At 41.2% G+C, this 15,084-nt stretch overlaps 1 protein-coding gene across 1 annotated transcript in view; it reads left to right on the forward strand.

Moving 5' to 3' along the window:
- The window catches only part of haus3 (HAUS augmin-like complex, subunit 3), a 31,265-nt gene that overhangs the window by 1,511 nt on the left and 14,670 nt on the right, over nt 1-15,084 (forward strand). Inside the window, exons 2-3 of the mRNA XM_043704166.1 lie at nt 2,992-3,990; nt 14,350-14,789. Of these exons, the coding sequence (XP_043560101.1) occupies nt 3,076-3,990; nt 14,350-14,789 (1,355 nt within the window). The 5' untranslated portion in view covers nt 2,992-3,075. The remainder of the gene's footprint in view (nt 1-2,991; nt 3,991-14,349; nt 14,790-15,084) is intronic.

Consider the following 15,084-nt stretch of genomic DNA (forward strand, 5'->3'; position numbering starts at 1 on the left):
AAACTTCCAGCTCAGCACTGTCCCCATGACTTGTCTGGACTTGTCCCTACCTGCCTATCTCCTTTTCCACCTATCCACTCACCCTCTCCTCCCCTGACCTATCACCTTCATCCCCTCCCCCACTCACCTATTGTACTCTATGCTGCTTTCTCCCCACCCCCACCCTCCTCTACCTTATCTCTCCATGCTTCTGGCTGTCTGCCTTTATTCCTGATGAAGGGCTTTTGCCCGAAACATCGATTTCGAAGCTCCTTGAATGCCGCCTGAACTGCTGTGCTCGTCCAGCACCACTAATCCAGAATCTACCTCCCTCTCTTTGGTGTTTTCAAGAACTGGAGCAGTTTTACTACGCCCGGAATTCTCCCAGTTTTGGGAGTCTCCCATCAGAAAATCTCATCTCATTCATTACTCCCTCAAAGAAAATCGCTACCCAAAAAAACTAAAATATTAAGAGTCTAATCACTAAACCATAGTCGGAGGTTAAAAAAAACTATCTGATTCACTAATGTCCTTTTCACTGCTTTACTGAGCCTTACTCTAGGTATATTTGAGATGTTATTACCTCTCGAGTAGGTAGGATTTGAACCAACATCTCCTGCTGCATCAACTCTGGGCAATTAGAGATAGGCAATAAATACTGGACTTGCCAGCAATTCCTGCACCCTGTAAATGCATTATGTAAAAAAAAAAATGCTTAGAAGGACTTTTTGCAGGTTTTTGTTAATCCACTTGCTGGGCTCAGTGGTTAACACTGCTGCATCACAGCACCAGGTTTGATTCCAGCCTCTGGCAACTGTCTGTGTGGGTTTCCTCCGGGTGCTTCGGTTTCCTCCCACAGTCCAAAGATGTACAGGTCAGCTGAATTGGCCATGCTAAATTGCCCATAGTGTTGGGTTCATTAGTTAGAGGGAAATGGATCTGGGTGGGTTGCTCTTAGGAGAGTCAGTGTGGACTGGTTGGGCCGAAGAGCCTGTTTCCACACTGTAGGGAATCTAAATCTAATCTAATCCTCACGCAGTTTTTCCCTTTGATTTGGTAATTGTGAAATATGACCAGTGAGTATAAGGACATAAAAGCTTCAATTTTTTTTGCAGCAACACTGTACTAGCAAATGACTGCTCCCATCCTGATGTAAGGCTTTTGCCCATAATGTCGATTTTCCTGCTTCTTTGATGCTGCCTGACCTGCTGTGCTTTTCCAGCACCACATTCTCAACTCTAATCTCCAGCATCTGCAGTCCTCACTTTCACCCATCACTAATCTGTTCACCTTGCTGAAGTTCGTCATCCTGAAAATCATTCTCTTGGATCATCTCTGCAGTGTCTCCAGTGTCTTCACATCATGCATGAGGGGCAGAATTGTACATCACTCCAATGGAAGCCAAATTATAGTTCCTATCAAAATTCATCATGACACCTTGCATTTGTCATTATTGCTGCTAATTAGAAATCTTAAGATTCTATTCACTAACTCAAGCTCTTCTACTGTCTACAATAGCTATGCATAGCATTTAAGTTCTCCAATTGTCTTTTGAGCACCTGAGCAAGCATGGAAGATTATTGACATTTTTTCATCCCTCATTACCCAGTGAACAAAGTCAAAAAATTCTCAATATCAGGTTATAGTCCAACGTGTTTATTTGAAAGTACAAGCTTTCAGAGTGCTGCTCCTTTGTCAGGTGGCTGTTGGATTAAACCTGGTGTTGTGGCTTAATTTATCCACCCCAGTTCAACACTGGCACCTCCACATCATCATTGCCCAGTGCATCTCATCCGGTTCCAGTCACTTATTAACTTTAAAGACTCACATCATTTTAACAATTTATGTAGCTCATTCAGTATTTTGATTACTTCCTTTTTCCAATGACTTTGGCATAAATGTCTCTTTCCTAGTTGGAATAGAATATTGATGAGGAATTTTCTCCTGAACAAAATTGTTTACAACCACGTACAAAGCCATCAAACATCCACTCTTAGACTATCAAAGACTCTGCTGAAGAAAGGTCATTGGAGTTGAAATAGTAACTCTGCTTTCTCTTCACAGACACTGTCAGACCTACTCAGTTTGTTCAATGATTTTCTGATTTCTAGCATCTACAGCTTTGTTTTACATTACTATCAAAGTCTGTATTAGGGTAAATAATATCCCCCCTCTTCTATAAATATTATTTTGCACTTTTCAGTAGTTTCCTTGTGAATTTGCATCTGTCTCGTCATTAGAAAATGCCCAGAAGGATGATCATTTTTCTTCTGATGCCTTGGACTCATGGTGTTAGCTCTGTGTCTCTCTCCACAGTTGCTGCCAGACCTGATGGATTTTTCCAGTATCTGATTTTAACTATAAATAGATTCTGCCTTTAATATTTTCTCTCTCTCTTTCCCCAGCTTAATCATGTCATTTGTAATAAATTATACAGTAGGACCTTCTTCCTCTTTTTCCCTACCTTTTGACAGCATGCTATATTCTGCAAAGTTTAGTACTGAGTGCTGTCTTTTTCTTTAACCAGGTATATCATAACATTATGATACAATCTGAGACTGCAGTTCATCAACTTCATTCAACATGTTGTTATGTGTATTTACATATATGTGCTGTAAAAGTCACTTAAATTTATTGTATTCCCTCAACTTTCTTAAAACCTTACAACTTCTTGCGTTAATGCTACTTGTGTCTGCCTTGCCCAGGTGAACTGCTTCCCTTTCCAAGTAGCATTTCAGCAATCAGTGAAAAATTCATTCATCCTAACATGAAAAAAAGACAATACTTCTAATCTAAATCTTTGGAATGCATTGTCTTGTCTTTGAGAAAATGTAATTTCTTTTAACTGTTATTTCAAGCATTGACAAATGTTTTTCCTTGTTAAAGGAAACATTGTCACTGAAGATATGAATTTCTTTGAACTTTTGTCCCTTTTTTAATCTGATTTTGTTCTGATTTTAGAAATGTTAGTTATTTTTGTTAATGCAATGTTTCTGCTTGGGATTAATGCAGACATACAGCATACCACTTTGCAGTTGGATATTTTAAAACTCCATTCATTCAGACCCCAGAACAGATGGTAATACACTAACCACTATGAGTGGTGGGAAAATATTTGTAGAGACTTTAAGGAGAATTGCTTATCCTAAAGCCAGTCAACTGAATGGAGAGAATTTTGATTGGTGGTTTGATATTGGAGATGAAAAGAAATTGATCGAATGGTTCTGTCATAGTATAAATGAACATCATGTATTGACTGCAGAAGAGTTGACTGAGTTACAAATCCTTGGACCAAAAAATTATCTGAGCCAGAAAGACTTGGATAAGGTCTTGGCAACCTGCCCTAAGGGTGCAGAGTCAAGACACAGCAACCTGCCAGAAATGACAGTTGAGAAGTTGGAAGAGGAGGTCAAGGCGCTACAGCTGATTCGTAATCTTAAGGTCCAGCGACGGAATAAGCAGCAGTTAATGGCTTCGGGAATACATCATATGCCAGTGAGATTAAGAGATGAGGAGGAAGAATGTGCCAAGTTGTTGAGAGAGACACAAGAACAGTTGGTTGCTGAAAATGCTAAATTTAATTTTACTCTGTCAAAGGTATTTGAAGAAGTTCAGCAGCTTACTGCCATATATTCAACTACTGGATCAGAAAGGCGACCTGTGCCTAAGACCATATTTCTGTCTCAGCTTTCACTGGATAACTATCTGCAGCAGGAAGAGCAATGCACAGCAGCTCTTACTGAATATACAAAGAAACAGCTTTTTAAAGGCATAACTGAGCTAGTTGAGAGCTCCGACATAAAAAAGTTTCAGCTGGTAGACATAACCTCTCAATCCTTACAAGGAGAGTGCAGTGAGGTACGCACAGATTATCAACAACAAATGGCTAGAATTCAAGCAGCATACAACAGTGGTCAGCAACGGTTAATTTTAGCAAAAGCAAAAGAACAGAGCACCAAGGCTAGACTGCAGCATATGGAGCAACTAATCTCCTTGATGCGAAACAGAAAGGTAAGCTAGTTCTTGAGTAATAAAAATCTTGTTTTTTTTTATGGTCTTTTGCTTAATTTGAAGGCTTGTGTCTGCCCAAATCTTTCTCTGTTTCACTTAAACAAAATATAGCTGGCTGCTTCATAAGGCATTTAACACTGGAACCATGACACCTAGACCAAGGTAAGGGTGGTGGATTTCCTTTCCAAGAGGACATTATTGAATGAATTGGAGGTTTACCACAATCTGGCAGCTTCAGAATTTATTGTTGCCAGTTTTTTTTTGTATTTCAAATTTCTCCAGCTTCTAAACTTTAAAAGAAAAATGCTAGGATTTGGACCTGCACTGGACAAGGGGGAGATATTTTTCCAGTCATAATGTCAAGCAACTCAAAGCCCCAAGCTAAGCCTCTGGGAAGCTCTGGTTTAAATCCCAGCGCAGCAGCTGATGGAATTTGCTTTGTTAGTAAAGAAAATTGAAAGAATTTCAGAAATGCTGACCATGAAAGCACTAATTGTAAAAAATCATCTGTATTGTTAATGTCCTTTTTAGGGAAGGAAATCTCCCAATCCTTACCTGGTCTGGCATACATGTGACTTGAGGCATAACTGTGATTACTGCTGAAGTAGCCTAGCAAGCTATTCAGTTTGAGGACAATTGGGGATGAGCAACAATTGTTGGAGATGTTTATGAAACCTGCATCCCACGTAATAATGCATTGTTGGGGGGGGGTGGGGGTTGGAAATGTTCTGGAAATTTGTTTCTGATGGGATTTCTCACCTTTTGCCATTTTGTGAAATGTTTGATAGAATATTTATCAAGACTCTTATGACATTGTGTGTACTACTGCAAAATAATTTTAGTTAGGCTTTCTGGCTTTTTCCTCACCAAAACATGTTTGAAGAAGTCCAATTTAAGGCCCGTGGAGAGTAAGGAAATTGGAAACATGCATTTGAAGATTGCAAAATAATTGTTTTATCAGACTGGAAAGAAGTGATCAGGAATGACTTAGAGGCTGGTATTGCGGTATATGTGACATGATTTGTTGATTGAATGAGATAATTAGATCCAATTGGTACAGTTTTAAAGGGGATGAAGGGTTAGAGACCCATGGATGCATATACACACTTATGAAAGTCACCAGGCATGTTGAGAAGGCCCTTAATGAGATCAAGGATACTATGTTTTTTAATTGAATACAATACAAAAGCAGGTTTAGTTATAAATTTAAGGTGAAGGGTGGAAGGTATGGGGGGATGTCAGGGGTAGGTTCTTTACCCAGAGAGTGGTGGGTGCGTGGAATGCGCTACCTGTGGGAGTGGCAGAGTCCGAATCATTGGTGACCTTTAAGCGGCAATTGGATAGGTACAGGGATAGGTGCTTAGGCTAGGACAAATGTTCGGCACAACATCGTGGGCCGAAGGGCCTCTTCTATGTTCTATGAAACTCCGGGCAAATATCGACTGAATTGCCTCCTCCTCTGCCATAACTTCTATGTTGCTCTATCATTGCTTAGACCAAAGTAGGGGTGTTAGTGAGATTGCCTGAATTGAATGTTTTAGGGAGAGTGTCAAGGGATACAGTTTCTTTTGCAAAGCATTTTAAATGTGAGGTAAACATAAGTTTTTATTTTTACACATACTTATCTTGCTACCTTTTTTTTGTACTCAACTCTGACCTGTTTCTTGCAAATTGGTGATCGCATTCTTGCTATGCTTCATTTACAACGCAAAATGCTACTATTTGTTTATTTTTGTGTGATCTTGTTACTTGTTCAGTTTTGGTATTTTAAACTCCTTGTTCTGTCATATCCATAATCAATTTTCATTGAGCTACTTCAGCTCATAATTTATATTCACTGAAGCTTCTTTGCTATTTGATATGCTGATCTCCATTTTCAACTCCATTTTCCTGCCTGCACCCTTTTTTTTTCCTTATTCCTTTGTCTGAGTTAGCAAAAACCTATGCCTCTCACTTAAATATATTGGGGGGGAGACCGTTCAGGATACTGAAATCTAAAGATTTGCATTTCTTTGACTGAAGAAATTCTCTCCTCCTCTTTAGTCCTAATTGACCCATTACCCTCATTGTCCCTGTATTGCAAATACTCCTGCTTTCTTGTGTCTATCTATATTCACTGGAGTGTGAGATTACTTCACTGAAACGTAAGAGGCTGAAGGATATTGGCAAGGTTCTTTTAATTAAAAAATACTTTTGGAAGTAATTTGCTGGACTGGTACTTATTATCCATCAGTCTGTTGTCAGAGTGAAATTTAAAAAAAAACCCAGTTAAGAACTGGCCTGCACTACTGTTTACGTTTTCTGGAATAGCAGTATTAGATTTGCCAACTTCCAATCTCCTGCGGTTGTCTTGTTTAGGGAGCTTTGGAAAATCATGACCAGCATCTTCTGCTTCTATGTTACTGTTTCTGTAGACATCAGGCCTTCTGGTCAATGCTATGGGTGTTGTTACATCACAGTGAGAATGTGTATAGGGTTTGAGCAGGTAGGGAAAGAGTTCACTTTTGAGTTTTATGAAACAAAAAGATTCAGCTAGCATGACTCAGATCAGATAAGGGCTTGCAGTGAACAAGAAGGTGCTGGAGGCAAGGGAAGTGGGCTGACGAGGTGAGAAAACATTCATTATGTAAAGCCTTTTAACAAGATGAAGAAGCATTCGGTATGTAAAGTCAGTTAACCAGTTGAAAAGTGTTCATTATGTGAAGCTAGTTAACAAGGTTAAGGACATTTATTGTGTAATTGCAGATGCCTTAATTTTTACTATTGACTCTTGCTGATATTAATTGGGTGACCATTACAATGTATGTTGTCTTATCTGGATGCTCCTCCTGGCAAATGACTATAAATCATTAAGAAACTGGTTTGAGAGAAGACAGAACTCTAGTCTCTATGCACATGGATGATCGTCCTCTCACTCCAGGGCCTGGAATAAAGATGGAGGTGAAACCATACTGTGTCTCTGAGCGTTTTGCTTTGATTGAGGCAGGAACGGGCCGACAACAGGAACTAGTGATTCACAAATGTGTTGCACTATCTTCTCGAGGTGATACTCATACATGAAAGGATGTGAACAAAAGTTCTTTTATCAGATTTAGTTCCCTTGAGTTTTCTGAAACTCTTCTGTGAACTATGTTGATTATTTTCACTGGTTTCCCTCAATATTTTTTTGGTGTATAAGTTATCTCCTAACATAGTTGTTAAATATCATTGATACGGATAGAAGAGTAGGTCAGAGACTAGGAATGCTATGGTAAGTGACTCGCGTGTCTGTCCACCATCTACAAGACAGTCATCAGAAGTGTGATGGAATACTCTTCACTTGGATGCACAGCACTCAGCTTGGCAGAGAGAGAATAAAGCAATCCATTTGAGACTAATCCAAACAATTTCAGTAAACCATTTGGGTCTTTGCAATCTACTTGATGGGCACCAAATCCACAAAAATTCCCACCATCGTCGGTCAGTAGCATCAATGTATATTATCCACAAAATCCATTGCAGAAATTCACCTAAGGTTCCCTAGACAGTAGCTTCCAAACCCATGACCGTACCATCCAGATGAACAAGATAGCAGGCAGGTGGAAACACCACAAGTTGCTCTCCAAGACACCTTTTCTCCTGACTTGGAAATATATGCCATCCCTTCAGTGTTTGCTTGGTCAAAATCCCAGAATGCCAAATCTCTGAACTCAGCTATGCTAAATAGACTGCAGCAGTTCAAGAAGGCAGCTCACCACCAACATCTTGGTAATTGCAGATGGGTGATAAATGCCAGTGATGCTGATGTCCCCAACCAGAGAGGAAAAGAAAAAGACTAACCCCCCAAAAAATTCAGTAAACCAGTTGGGCTTTTGCTGTAGTTAGCTTTGAGATCCTATATCTTGTTTTCTTGGTACCTGTCTCATTCTGGTGGGATTGGTGGTTGGCATGAAAACGCTTTTTTTTTCTTTTGATTCTAACCTTAATAGACAAAAGAACAGACAGTTCTAAACTTTAGTTTCTGGTTGAGCTGTAGAGTTTCTGTCTGGAGTTAGCAACCTCTCTGCTTAAATGAATATCACTGGCAGGAATGGTTGTTGGATGTTCCAGGGTTTAGATGTTAAAAAAGGATTAAGGAGGTAGGTAAAAGAGGTGGGGGAGTAGCATTGCTAATCATGGATAGTATCACAGCTGCAGAAAGGGAGGTCATTGAGGAGGTCATTTTGGAAAGGTGCAGAAGTAACAGGATTGTTGACATTGGGTGACTTCAACCTCCTAATATTAATTGGGACCTCCATAATTCAAATATTTTGGATGGAGCAGTTTTTGTCAGATGTCAAGGAAGGATTCCTGACTTAATATGTCAAGAGCTCTCTGAAAGGTGCCTGTCTATAAGAGGTTTGCGCAGCAGAACCTCAACCGACCTGGAGAAAATCTGCAGAGAAAAATCTATAATTATAGTGATCACAACTCCCTGACCTTTACTATCCTCATGGGGAGGGATAGGAGCAGAAGGTGTGGGAAATTGGGGGAGGGGGAATTACAATGCTATTAGGTAGGAACTGTGGAGCATAAATTGGGAACAGATTCTCAGGAAAATGCATGACCGAAATGTGGAGCTTGTTTAGGGAGCACTTGCTGTGAGTGAGGCAAGGAAGGGATGGTAGGGTGAAGGAACCTTGGATGATGAGATGTAGAACATTTCTTCAAGAGGAAGAAGGAAGATTGCTCAAGGTTGTGGAAACAAAGGTCAAATAGACCTAGCCAGGAAGGAACTCCAGAATGGACTTAGAGCTAGAAAGGGGCATGAGAAAGCTTTGGCGGGTAGGATTAAGGAAAACCCTGAGCCGTTCTATACTTATGTAGGCATAGGAGGGTGGCGAGAGTGAGGGTATGGCTAATCCTGGACAGTGGAAGGAACTTGTCCCAGGAGGTAGGGGAATTATTTAATGAATACTTTGCTTCAGTATCCACTAGTGAGAGGGAACTTGTCGCTTGTGAGGACAGCATGAAACTGGCTGATATGCTTGAACAGGTTGATGTTAAGAAGGAAGATGCACTGGAAACTTTGGAAAGCATAAGGATAGGTAAGTCCCCTGGACCAGATGGGATATACCCAAGGTTACTACGGGAATCTGGGGAACAGATTGCTGTGCCTTTGAGAATGTGTATAGGATATGAGCAGATAGGGAAAGAGTTCAGTTTTATGAAACAAAGTTCAGCTAGCATGACTCTGATCTGATCAGATAAGGGCTTGCGGTGAACAATGAGGTGCTGGAGGCAAGGCTAGTGGGTTCATGAGGTGAAAGAGCATTCAGTATGTAAAGTCAGTTAACAAGATGAAAAGTGTTCATTATGTGAAGCCACTCTACAAGGTTAAGGACATTAATTGTGTAATAGCAGATGCCTTCATCTTTACTATTGACATTCTGATTGTAATGGTCACCCAATCAATATGTATGTTGCCTTATCTGGATGCTCCACCCTGCAAATGACTACATTAACTAAGAAACTGTTTGAGAGAAGACTGAGAACTCTAGTCTCTGTGCACATAGGCGATTGTTCTTTCTCCCTCTCCAGAGCCCAGAATAAAGATGAAGGAGGTGAAACTACTGTGTCTGAGCATTCTGTTTCGACTGAGGCAGGAATGGGGCGATATGATGTTTGCATCCTCCCTGTCCACTAGAGTAGTACCAGATGATTGGAGGGTGGCAAATGTTCTTAACGTGTTCAAGAAAGGGAATAGGGATCTACCCTGGGAATTGCAGTCTTGCATCTGTGGTGGGCAAATTATTGATGAGGACTCAGAGACAGGGTTTATGATTATTTGGAAACATGTAGTTTGATTAGAGATGGTCGTCATGCCTCTCGAGCCTTTTTGAATTCTTTGAGGATGTGACAAAATGCATTGAAGATAGAGCGGTGGATGTGGTGTATTTGGATTTTAGCAATGCATTTGAACCTACCATGAGGAACATTATAATCAAAAAGTAAGGAGGCATAGAATACATGGAAATTTGGCTGTCTGGATACAGAATTGGCTTGCCCATAGATAGAGAGGGTGGTAGTCGATGGAAAGTATTCAGCTTGGAGCTCGGTGACCCGTCGTGTTCTGCAGGGATCTGTTTTGGGACCTGTGCTCTGTGAGGTTTTTAATATATAAGACTGGGTTAGTAAGTGTGTTGATAACATGAAGGTTGGTGGCGTGTGGAGAGGTATGGAGTGATTACATGAATGGTACTTTCTAGGAACAGTCCAACTATTTTCTACAAAATCTAAAAAGCTGTTCTGATTACACTCAGTTGCCATGTTTAGTAGGTTATTAGATTAGATTACTTAGTGTTGAAACAGGCCCTTCGGCCCAACAAGTCCACACCGACCCGCCGAAGCGCAACCCACCCATACATTTACCTCCTACCTAACACTATGGGCAATTTAGCATGGCCAATTCACCTGACCTGCACATTTTTGGACTGTGGGAGGAAACCGAAGCACCCGGAGGAAACCCACGCAGACACGGGGAGAACTCCACACAGTCAGTCGCCTGAGGTGGGAATTGAACCCGGGTCTCTGGCGCTGTGAGGCAGCAGTGCTAACCACTGTGCCACCGTGTTAATGTTATTCCTGGTGCAAAGGCTAGGAACTTCGGCTATAGTCGACTACCCACATGTGCAAAATCCACTACTTCTGTCAGCTCATTCCATACACGTACCATCCTCTAGTTATAAAGTTGCCTCTTAGGTCTCTCTTATATCTTTCCCCTCTCACCCTAACCTATGCCCTCTAGTTCTGGACTCCTGCACCCCAGGGAAAAGACTTTGTCTATTTATCCTTTCCATGCACCACATGATTTTGTAAACCTCCTATAAGGTCACTCCTCAGCTCCTGATGCTCCCAGGGGAAACAGCCCCAGCCTGTTCAGCCTCTCCCTGTAGTTCAAATCCTCCAACCCTGGCAAAGTTCTTGAAAGGGCTCAGAAAAAGATTTACAAGTTTCACAAATTCTTTCCGATAGGAAAGAGACCAGAATTGCACGCAATATTCCAACAGTTGCCTAACCAATCTTCTGTACAGCCACAACATGACCTCCCAACTCCTGTACTCAATACTCTGACCAATAAAGGAAAGCATACCGAACGCCGCCTTCATTATCCTATCTACCTGCGACTCCACATTCAAGGAGCTATGAACCTGCACTCCAAAGTCTCTTTGTTCAGCAACCACATGATTTTGTAAACCTCCTATAAGGTCACCCCTCAGCTCCTGATGCTCCAGGGGAAACAGCCCCAGCCTGTTCAGCCTCTCCCTGTAGTTCAAATCCTCTAACCCTGGCAAAGTTCTTGTAAATCTTTTTCTGAGCCCTTTCAAGTTTCACAAATTCTTTCCGATAGGAAAGAGACCAGAATTGCACGCAATATTCCAACAGTTGCCTAACCAATGTCCTGTACAGCCACAACATGACCTCCCAACTCCTGTACTCAATACTCTGACCAATAAAGGAAAGCATACCGAACGCCGCCTTCATTATCCTATCCACCTGCGACTCCACATTCAAGGAGCTATGAACCTGCACTCCTGCACTATGAACCTGTCTCTTTGTTCAGCAACACTCCAAAGGACCTTACCATTAAGTGTATGAGTCCTGCTAAGATTTGCTTTGCCAAAGTGCAGCACCTCTCCTTTCTCTGCCACTTCTCAGCCCATTGGCCCATTTGACCAAGATCTTGTTGTAATCTGAGGTAACCCCCTTCGCTGTCCACTACACCTCCAATTTTGGTGTCATCTGCAAACTTACTAACTATACCTCTTTTTTGCTCACATCCAAATCATTTATGTAAATGACAAAAAGTAGTGGACCCAGCACTGATCCTTGTGGCACTCCACTGGTCACAGGCCTCCAATCTGAAAAACAACCCTCCACCACCACCCTCTCTCTCCTACCTTTTGAGTATGTTAAATGCTAATTTATCAAATTTTAAGAGAATCAATTGAACTTATTATGTTAGCTAGAAGCAAATGTTTCATATGCAAATACCGGAACTCGAGACACAAAAGAAAACTGGTTCAAGCCTTGGAACAAAGTTAGGAATTTGTGGAGGAGCTCACCAGGTCTGGCAGCATCTGTGGGAAGAAAGCAGAGTTAACAATTTGAGTCCAGTGATTCCTCTTCAGTGCTGTTAGCAGGTAGGAAAAAAATATTTATTCTGGAAGCAGGGGAATAGAGGTGAGCGGATAAATGGTAGAGCCCAGAGAGAGAAGTGAAAGAGCTAGGTAAACCATGAGATTGAAGATTGGTGGGATGCTTTTAAAAACCAGTGAAGGGCAATTAAAAAATGATGGAGGTAGAAGATGAAATACAAGTAAACTAGCTAGTAATATAAAAGATTGCAAGAGTTTTTTTAGATATCTGAAAAGTTAGACTAAGGCAAGAGTGAACATTGGGCTGATGGAAAATGAGGTGATCTATTTGGATTTCTAGAAGGCCTTTTGGCAAGTTGTCGGACAGGGGTTGCGAAATAAGATAACCCATGGCGTTAGGATAAGGTACTGAGTTGGATAAAGGATGGCTGACTGGCAGAAGGCAGAGACTGGGATAAAGGGGTCTTTTTCAGGATGGCAGCCAGTGACTAGTGGAGTTCTGCAGAGGTCTATTGGGAGCACAACTGTTCATGTTATAGGTTAATGATCTGGACAAGGGAACCAAAGGCATGGTTGCTAATTGCAGATGACAAAGCTGGAGGGGCAGTGTTGAGGAAACAGGGAGACAGCAGAAGGACTTGGACAGGCTAGGAGAGTGGGCAAAGAAGTGACAGATGGGATGCAATTTGGAAAAATGTGAGATTTTGCACTTTTAGGAAGAATATAGACAGAGTATTTTCAAAATATAGGCTTTGGATATCTGAAGCCCACAGGAATTTGGGAGTCTTAGTTCAGGACCGGAGAGTTTGAGCTGAAGTGAGAGCCTGAAGAGGCTGGGGCTGTTTTCCCTGGAGTGTCGGAGGCCAAGGGGTGACCTTTGTAGAGGTTTATAAAATCATAAGGTGCATGGATAAGATAAATAGACAAGATATTTTCCCTGGGGTGGAGGAGTCCAGAGGTTTAGGGTGGGAGGGGAAAGATATAAAAGGAATCTAAGGGGCAACCTTTTCAAGCAGAGGGTTGTGTATGTGTATGGAATGAGCTGCCAGAGGAAGTAGAGGAGGCTGGTACAATTACAACATTCAAAAGGCATCTGGATGGGTTTATGAATAGGAAGGGCCAAGTGCTGACAAATGGATCTAGATTAATTTAGAATATCTGGTCAGCATGGATGATTTGAACCGAAAGGTCTGTTTCAATGTTGGTCATCTCTCTGACCTTATGACACTCTTGTGTTAACGTGCAGATTGAGTTGGCAGTTAGGAACACAAATGCAACGTTAGCATTCATTTCAAGAGGCCTAGAAACCAAGCAGAGATATATTGCTGAGGGTGTGTAATGCTCTGGTCAGACCGCATTTTGGAATATTGAGCAGTTTTGGTGGGGGTCCAGAGAAGGTTTACAAAAATGGTAGTGGGGCTGAAGGGCTTGTCATGAGGAGTAGTTGAGGACTCTAGGTCTGTATCCTGTGGAGTTTAGAAGAATGAGGGGGGGAATTTGATTGAACCTTACAGAATATAGAGAGGACTGAGTGGATGTGCAGAAAATGTTTCCACTAATTGGAGAGACTACCATCCAGGGACACTGCCTCAGAGTGAGGGGATAACCTTTTTAGAACTGAGATGAGGGGGAATTTCTTCAGCCAAGGGTGATATCTGTGGACCTCCTTGCTGCAGAGAGCTGTGGAGGCCAAGTCATTGAGTGGGTGCATTTCAGATGGAAATAAGTTAGTGAGGAGATCAAGCTTTACAGGGAAAAGGCAAGAGAATGGGATTGAGAAACCTCAGGCATGATCTAATAGTGGAGCTGGCTCAATGGTCTGAATGGCCCAGTTTTGCTCCTGTCTTATCATCAAAAGGCAACAGCCAGGGTATTTTGAGGTTAGCAGGCTGTATTGGTTTCTGAATTGAGTGAGGAGTGAAGTTCTTGAATATTTTAAAGACCAGTGAATAGATTGTAGTTAGGGAATCGATGGAAATGTGTAATTTGAAACACAAACAGATCCCCAATTATCTTATTGAATGGTAGAGCAGACTCTAAGATTAGAATTGCGTGCTTCTGTTTTTATTTTGAATGTTAGTATGTTCATAAATGGATTACTTTCTTGTGTAGTAGAAATTGTATGAAATTTGACATTTTTATGCTTATTTCAAACTGAAAGCTTTATTAACACATTTCTCTAATATTCAACTCCCATAGTACCAAACACCTGCTACATAACCTATTTTTTTTCCCTCCATAGTTAATTGCCTTGAATGATACAAAAGCAAAGAAGAACAGTTTGACCAGAGAACTGATTCCTGTAAATGTCCAAATAGAACATCTAGTTAATAAGCAACTTCCTGACTTGATTGTGGAGAATGCACAACTATTGAACATGCCTGTGGTGAAGGGAAATTTTGATCTGCAGATGGCTCGTCAAGACTACTACACCTCCAAGCAGGACCAGGTTGCAAAACAGTTGCTCAAACAGAAAACTCGATTTGAATTACTTCATCTAGCATATGAAATAGAATTGTGTAAACACAGAGATGTTCATCGACAACTTGAAAACCTGACTGCCGAGCTTGTACAATGCAAGGGAGATTTCTTGAAACGTTTAGACATGCTGTCTGATAAATCGCTCCAACCAAGCAGTAAACAACGAAGCATAATTGATTCGAGTGATACCTCTACTATCAGGTAAAAATAAGTTTGAAAAATGTACAATTGACAGGCTGTTAATGTATTCAGTGTTCTGTTTAGTGGCTAACCCAGCTGCCATTTTAGATTTGGATTTGTCATGTACTCAAGTACATGAACAGTGAAAACTGTACAAAGTTGCCATTATCTAGTGCCATCTTAGCATACAGAAGACAGAAGCAAAAATAAAAGAAATGTCCAGATCGCTACCCCGCATCTTTGCTAAATTCCTACCGTAGCAAGTTATGAAATTTGAATTTAGTAAATTTCATATGGAAGTCAGCAGGCTGGAATA

This window comes from Chiloscyllium plagiosum, chromosome 2 (genome assembly GCF_004010195.1).
Source record: "Chiloscyllium plagiosum isolate BGI_BamShark_2017 chromosome 2, ASM401019v2, whole genome shotgun sequence".
Taxonomy (NCBI): domain Eukaryota; kingdom Metazoa; phylum Chordata; class Chondrichthyes; order Orectolobiformes; family Hemiscylliidae; genus Chiloscyllium; species Chiloscyllium plagiosum.